The sequence below is a fragment of the Silene latifolia genome, chromosome 3, assembly GCF_048544455.1.
Source record: "Silene latifolia isolate original U9 population chromosome 3, ASM4854445v1, whole genome shotgun sequence".
Classification (NCBI taxonomy): domain Eukaryota; kingdom Viridiplantae; phylum Streptophyta; class Magnoliopsida; order Caryophyllales; family Caryophyllaceae; genus Silene; species Silene latifolia.
Window position 1 is genome coordinate 148,969,478 of NC_133528.1, and position 8,415 is coordinate 148,977,892.

The window sequence follows — 8,415 nt, forward strand, 5'->3', positions numbered from 1 at the left end:
ATTATTATCAAGTTATTTATGGATAATTATCTTTTGCAACAATAAACATTTGGATCGGGTTATATAGTTTTGAATCAATTGGAATTACTGGTCATGTTCGATTGTTCGGGTTCTCAATTCGTGTCGGGTCAATTTTACTAGGTCTTAGTTGTGTCTCAAAAGTCAAAACAAAGCAGAAAGCTATAATTAAATCTGTGGAGGCAAATGTACAACAAGCACCAGTGGTCTAGTGGTAGAATAGTACCCTGCCACGGTACAGACCCGGGTTCGATTCCCGGCTGGTGCAGCCTCTTTTTTAATCCATTTTTTCTTTCTGGTTATGCACATGTAAACTATGTAAGTAGTAAGTACTACTACTACTTCAGTAAATTAAATTCTCCTCACAAGTCACAAGCCTGCTTGATAGTCTAAATGGTAGATGCAGTCGCACAACCATTGGAGTTCAGTCCCACTCACGGTGACTTGAACATTGTTTACTGGTGGCACAAATGAAATATAAGAAAGACGAACATCTAGGGAAGAAACGAATATATTGCTTCTTAATCTTTCAACTAAACAATATACTGAAGCTAGTTTTGCGGGGAAAGAAGTAGATTTATCGCAAACTAAGAAAAGTAACAAGGGGAAGTTTACATAGAGGTTATAAACTCTTTTCCTGAATGAGAGATCAGGCATTTGTGAAAATACAAACATTGCCTTTCTACTAAATCTACTAAACAAAAAGATATTGTAGTTGCGGACGAGGACGTCAAAGTTGTAACATCCATCTACTCGCATTTGATAGACCTATATATATGGCGGACAAATAGGAGAGCTGCTCGGAATCCAACCATTCCGAGCATGAGGAAGAAGCCATAGCAGATGCACGCCATGTAGCCGAAGAAAAACGATGTTTGCATGAAACCTGTCATGTCGGAGCGTGCATAGTAGTAGTACAAGCAATAGCCGTAAATAAAGAGCCCTGTAGAGCCACCGCATAGGAACGACCTGTCATGGAGAAAACCAAATTATTCGGGAAGATATCTACAACTCTATAAGATCAGCAACCAGTTAAAAACATGACCTGTAACACCAAAAGGATAGCAGAACTGATATCAATTGTATGCCTTAGTGGTTGGCATTATACGAGGAAGGGACGGGGAATTCAAATATGATGTGTTTTATTCCCACCAAAATTTTCCTAGTCTGACTTGTAAAAGGGAAAATAGATCTTTTCAATTCCCTCGAACACGACTAACTACCGAAACAAGTGATTCCTCCTTCCCCTGCTTTTCCTTCCCTCCCTTACCCTCCAAATCCCTCCGTCCAAACAAGAGGTTAATTGTGAGCTAAGACTTGCCAAATCGACTCACCAAGTCTCAAAATCATGAGAAGGAAAGTAGGAAGTCTTAGTTTGTGAACAAAAATAGTCGCATATATTGGGACTAACTCATGGTTCATAATCACGATAACACACAGAGCATCGACAATTCAAGATAGATTTGTATTCACACATACTTTGCTGATAAAGATTGATGCAGAAGAAACATGTATCATCATGATTAAGATATGTAGGGTGGGAGATCTAACGTAAAATAATACAATCAAAAGTTAATAAAAGCACTCAGACGATGAAAAGACTTGCAATTTAGAGCATACCTCCACCACCATTCATGATCCTCAGCAGCAAGTTGGAAGTATGTCAAAGCAACGGTGATGAAGGCTGTGACAATAATCAAAATAATGAAGACGATGAACAAAATACTGTATATTGTGTAAATTCTGTGGCCCCATACACTTGCAAAAATGTAGTACAGCTCAATATAAATTGCACTGAAAGGCAAAAACCCAGCCATGGCCATCTGAGGAAGAGTTCCTCGGTACCATGGTAGCAGTGGAATTTCTCTAGGGTACTTGGTTGTGCGAACAGGTGCTTGGAACTCTGCTTTGCTATTCTTCCCAGCGATTCCACCCAATACCAACAGAGGTGAAGTCACAAGTGTCCAGATAAGGATTATCACCACAATGGTACCAAAAGGAAGAGCGGCAGTGGCAGTGTAAACTATCGCCACGGTGTTCAGGAAGCAAAAGGTGAGGAACAAAGGCCCGCAAAATAGAAAACCAGTCAACAACAGATTTCTAACCTGCCAGAATCAAGTAACTAAAAATGTTAGCTGCTTGAATATTAAATTTCTTTGAATCACCGGCTTCTACTTATACGAGCACAATTAAAACGTAAAAGGTAATAGGGTAGAACATATTGTATACCCAATTAGCTCCTTCAAGCTGGCAATAAAAGGAAGTTGCAGTGTAGCCTGCAATTCCAGAAGTGAGAGCATAAATGACGACCAATGCTGTGAATAGGGCGCCTCGATTGTACGGATAAAACACCCCAACTAGTGCTAGGAGAAATATAAAAATCGTGCTGCAAACATATAGAAGACGGGTTTAGATGTGCAACTCGTCCCAGTCCATAAACACAACAAAAGGTAACCAAATACTTACAGAGTAAACAGCTGGGTACCCGATCCTAGAGCAGCTGCCAGGACAGATTTGTACTTAGGAAATCTAAAGACATCCCCGTGAATATATTTCCATCCAGTTTCTTCCTGGTCTTCGGCCGTTTCCTCATCATGCGCATACCTTTTCACCAAATTAACAAAATAATTAGCATTTAGCACTAACTGTAATATTAAACATTAAGAACAAAACAGCCACTGTAAACAACGGCATGACTTGAAAGAAACAGCTACTTGTCAACCATGTTTGCAATTTGTTATCTAGAAGTAAAACATGGCAAAAAAAAAAAAAAAAACTAATAAATATATACAAAAGTGAAGGTTATATTTAAGTTCTTACTTGACAAAATCATTCTTGAGCACACGCATGAGAATCGTCGCAAGAAATCCAGTCAACAAGAGCACTGTAACACATGAGTTTATAATGGAGAACCAATGAATTTCAAGATGATGAGGAAGAGAGGAAGACTGGGAATATTTATCCATTCGATTCTCAAAAGGAGTGTTTGTCTCTTTCCACTTCACGGTATACATAAACTCTACATCTGCATCCAAGTCTCTATCCTCAGTAATGTCCACTAAAGAGTTGGGATCAGTCCTAACATTGATTTCAATCACCCGGTCCTTGTTGTAGAGGATGTCAAAATGAATATGCTTATATAGATAATACTTGTATTCACTAGGGTCTAGCTTTCCTTCCTTGTCAACTTTACCCAAAAAGCCCCAAATCGGTAAGTCATCATAATACATTTGAAAGTAGTAATCTTTCGATACTGCATCCCGGAACTTAGTTACGTCGTCCTTTGTCAACCCCTTCTTGCAAATGACTTCAGAATCCTTATCCACCAGGAAATCAAGCTTGTAGGGAGCACTGACTAAACGATCTCCATTCAATACTTCACCAAGAGCTTCTTTTTTCTCTTTGACATGAGCTACATACAAAAGCAAAATAATATAATTTCTATTGAATGCAAAAGGTTCAAGCGCACAATATAATTGACCAAGATATTAACCTGGAGTACAAAACGGAAGGTCAAAATAGCGGTATGTTTCACTGCAGGAACAATCGAACAGAAATGAGATTAAATAATCCAAGAAATTAGCATAAACCAATTGCACAAAAAATAATAAACTATAACTTAACAACTAAGTAAACAAAGAGAAGCTGATGCAGTTAAATACAACACGCCCTATCCTCCCCTAACAAACTGAAAAAGGAGACTGCAGGTCAATCAGACACATTGCCAAGCGGAAAAATCATTAGGTGGCAGTTGAATATCTAATTTCTAAATCTGCTTCTTGTTAATGATCAGAGACTCGAAGTGCAGAGATGGTGTATGTCAATAATGGGTACATTTCTAGAATGAACTAAATGGGGGTAGCCACGGGAAAGTTAATGGTATGTCAGAAACTGACTGATCATTCAGATAGGGACAATTTAAATCACCAACTACTATACCTTATTTACTGAATCATACACACCAAATGAGCAATTAATCTAAAATCAGTATAAAAAACACGATACCGCAAACAGACACAGTACTCTAAGCCAAGTAGTGGTCTTCACACTAAAAAGCTGTGATTCTAATCCCCCTTACTACTAAGAGAGGATAAAACTCTTAGTAGTTTTCCCGCCTAAGAAGAATAATTCTTAAATGGGCCTATTTATTTGGATAATATCACTGGGAATGAGAATGGACTTATTAACAGCCCACTATATTTACCTTCGCATGTGTTATTCTTAATAGTAAAGTATACTAATAATTATAGTTTACAAAAATAACTTAATGTAAATGTCTTGTAGTAAACTTTTTTTTACCTTTTACTAATATTATTATATTCAATACATTATAACATTAAATTTAATGCTAAGTTAATTTATGCAAATAATTTTATCAAGAGTCTCTTTTTATAAATCAAATCTAAAAAATAGCTTGCTGTAGCACAGGGGTCTACACTAGTATTCTACTAACAGGCTAAAAATCCCAAGACATTCGCAAAAGTTAATTTCTAATCCATCGCAATCACATTAATAATGATCTGGACATGAGCACATGACCAACTGAATTTAATTCGCTAAGACTTCGACGTACATAAGTTGTTACATGATTGGACAATCAAGAACTGCCACACTATTTGGGATCTTTCACAGATCATGTACTTTTAAGTAACCAGATTCGCCTAACCAGTAACCTTAGCACTCAATAAGCTCAAAAGCTTAATTCTTTCGCATACCTGCTTTATAGATAGTAGAGCTCTATCTACAGATCCCAAGTAGCCTAAGAATTTAATAAAATCCAAAACCAACGTGAATATTGAAACTTGAAAAAGAAATACATGGAAGCAACCTGAAATGCCCGAGATACAAACCATGGTCTTAAAGCCGCTAATAATCAAGTGGTAAAACCTAGCTTCAAAAATCTTCCCAAGTACAGATATTTACGATTCAATCATCCTAAAAGTTAAAACATCATAAAACTAAGCCCTTCATATTAAAACCAACAAAGCCAAAGGCCAACCACAATGATTCGATCAAAACTTCAATCTATCAATAATAAAACAAAACATAAACTTTCTAAAACATTACTTTTTCCAACCACCTCAACAGTTTCATATCATGAAGCTTCAACATAGGACATTACTAAGTGAAAAATCACATGATGTGTCTGGCATATATTTTACTCAAGCCCCACAAGGAGATATGATTAGTAAACGATAGTAGCATTATCCCAAGATCAAATGCTGATAATTCCTCCTATATCTTCAGCAAATTGACATCCACCGAGCTCTAACATAGTCCACGAAAAACAACTTCTTTCCAATGCAACTCCGCCAAGTTCCACCATTAATATCAGTCCTCACAAAATCAGCCAAACTACAAATCTAAACTAAATGCAACACAAATTCTACCACATCTTGCTAATCTCTAACCTCCAATTAGCTACTACAAATCATACATATAATTCAAAATTAAGCTCTGATTTCCTTGATGATCACAAATCACTTCTCTTATCTAAAACACGAAAAGAAAAACCTCGAATAACAAGAAATCAACATGATTATCACAATAGTATGCACTCTGGAAATCTCTAACCTGAAGTTAGCTACTAAAAACAAAAATAATTCAAATTAATCTTCAATTGTCTTGATGATTACCTCAAATCCATTCTCTTAGCTAAGAATGAGAACAATCAATATGATTATATCACGTTTATAGTAGCTAACCTCAAATTAGCTACTATAAACGTGATATAATTCAAATTAAACCGCGATTCTCTTGATGATCACCTCAAATCATTTCTCTTAGCTAAAATACGAAAAGTATACCTTCATGAACAATAGATAAACATGATATATCACAAAACAAGATACTACTAATCTCAAATTAGCTACTATAAACACGCTATCATGCAAATTAAACCGCGATTCTCTTGATGATCACCTCAAGTAATTTCTCTTAGCTAAAATACGAAAATTAAACCTAGAACAACAAGATACTACATTAATCTCTAACCTGAAATTAGCTAAACTAAGCACGCTTTCTAATCAACGAAAGCATTACGACGAAATTAAATCAAATCAAGCCTCGACTCTCGCGACGATCACCTCAAAGTCAATTACCTAACTAAAATACGATTCTACTGCAACAAAAAATCAACAATTATTAACGTAATTAGATCATGAAACAAAAATGGAGAGGAAAATTGATTGAGAGAGACCTAGGGTTATGGAAAGGGCCGACTTTATTGGCGTAAAGAGGAACTTGATCGCCGGCTTTGTAACGGTGATCTGAACCGTCGGATCTTACGCCGGAAAATAACGTCACAACGATGGCGAGAATGATCGCCATTGATGTGACCTTCGGTTTGGCCATGGTTTTGTGGATTGCGATGTTTATTGGTAGAAGTGAAGAGATGGAAGTAAAAAAAAAGGGGGACAACGTTGAAGATAATGAAGAACGTGGTGTACGAAGTATATAAATTTGTATTTGATGACGATCAAGTTAGTGAGTAAATTGGTAGAGTTTGTTCGGTTTGTGGTTTGATCGTGGGCTTTACGGGGATTGTCGGGTCGGTTTTGAATTTGTCGGGTCAGTTTCGAGTTGTATTAAATTAGAATTTTTTTAGGTTGTTTTGGGTTTAGATTCTCTTGATAAGATTGGTTTGGGTTTAGCGGGTTAGGGCTAAATCTGGCAAACGGGTCAATCGGGTTGGGTCATCTCGGGTCTGCAGACTTTGGGGCGGGTCAGGTTGGGTTGATCTGGGTCATTTCGGGTTCGACTCATTTTCGGGTCAACTATTATCAAATTATTTGTTGATAATAATCATTTTGCAACAATAAAAACTCGGGTCGGGTTATACTGGTTCGGGTCTTGAGTTTTGAGGTCGGGTCGGATTCGGGCCAAGTTATTCGGGTCAGGTTAATTTTGCCAGGTCTAGTTACAACAGACTTTCTAATAGGAATAATTATAATAGCTGGGCAAGGTTTTGGTTGAGTTGGTTTATCTATCATGGTATCAGAGCCCGTGTGACCGAAGGTCACATGTTCAAATCCTGACAACCTCAAAACTCCTCAAAAAACTCGAAGTGGAATTCCAGCACACGGTACGGGGGAGCCGGTGCACAACCAACCACTCTTCAAGCCCAATGGTCATTTGAGTGAGGGAGCGTAATAGAAACCTCAACCATCACCTTAAACTTTTAGGCTTATTTAACTTTCTCTACTATATATATATATATATATATATATATATATATAGAGGAAGGATCAACTAAGGTCCATTATATATTTGAGTCCATAAGGTCTTTTGTGAGCCATTGGATGGAGGGAGATGGAGGGATGAGATGAACCCACCAAAAGTCATTATACAAGCAAATTAACACACTTTACTAATCCACCCTAATTAACCACTAATTTACTATATATTTGTTTTCTACCCACCTATTTCTCTCTCATCTCACACATTTCACTCTTTTCTTCTCTAAAAAAAAAACCCAAAAAATCCAAATAAATAAAAAACCCAAAAAATCCAAATAAATAAAAAAAACCCAAAAATTCCAAATAAATAAAAAAAACCCAAAAAATCCAAATAAATAAAATTCATTTCTCTCTTCCTCATTCACCACCACCCACCACTATCCCACCCGACACCACCCACCGCCCACATCCACCGCCACCTCCACCACCGCCGTCGGTAATTATATAAACTCGTTTTTTTTTTTTTTTTTTTTTTTTTTTTTTTTTCCAGATTTTGCGTCTCGGTTTATTTTCGTCACTTTTTTTTTTTTTTTTTTTTTTTTTTTTTTTCGATTTTGTGTTAAATTAGTTGTTTGGGGTCGGTTTATTCTATTTCTTAATTTTTGTTAGTTTTTATTGTTATTTATTCTTTTCAAATCTATTCTTATTATACGTTTTTTAAATAAAAATTTCGGGTTTTAAATATCGTTTTTTTTGGTGATGTACTTTTTTTCAACTAAGATCTACTAAAATATTGACTAAAGTTATACAAATAAGGACTAAAGCTATACAAAAATTGACTAAGTTATACAAAAATGAACCAAAGTTATACAAAAATATACCAAAGTTATACAAAAAAAGACCAAAGTTATACAAAAATTGGACTAAAGTTATACAAAAAATTGGACTAAAGTTATACAAAAATTGGACTAAAGTTATACAAAAATGAACCAAAGTTATACAAAAATGAACCAAAGTTATTCAAAAATCGACCAGAGTTATACAAAAATGCACAAAGTTATACAAAAATTGGACTAAAGTCATACAACAATGGACTAAAGTTATACAAAAAATTGGACTAAAGTTATACAAAAATGAACCAAAGTTATACAAAAATGGAGGAGTTATACAAAAATGCAAAGAGAGTTATACAAAAAATTGGACTAAAGTTATACAAAAA

General features: G+C 35.8%; 1 protein-coding gene and 1 non-coding gene across 2 annotated transcripts; one reads left to right on the forward strand and one right to left on the reverse strand.

Annotated features, from left to right (window-relative positions):
* The first annotated feature begins 215 nt into the window (after positions 1 to 215).
* Positions 216 to 286, forward strand: TRNAG-GCC (transfer RNA glycine (anticodon GCC)). The gene has a single exon. It is a non-coding gene; the product is annotated as a tRNA-Gly (tRNA).
* A 224-nt stretch (positions 287 to 510) lies between these two features.
* LOC141648420 (transmembrane 9 superfamily member 3-like) lies at positions 511 to 6,525 on the reverse strand. The gene is made up of 7 exons (XM_074457076.1): positions 6,218 to 6,525; positions 3,512 to 3,552; positions 2,839 to 3,430; positions 2,485 to 2,622; positions 2,248 to 2,404; positions 1,639 to 2,123; positions 511 to 987 (listed from the first exon to the last, which is right to left on the reverse strand). The coding sequence occupies exons 1-7, from the start codon at positions 6,370 to 6,372 to the stop codon at positions 768 to 770; spliced, it is 1,788 nt and encodes a 595-aa protein (XP_074313177.1). The 5' UTR covers positions 6,373 to 6,525; the 3' UTR covers positions 511 to 767.
* Positions 6,526 to 8,415: the final 1,890 nt, after the last annotated feature.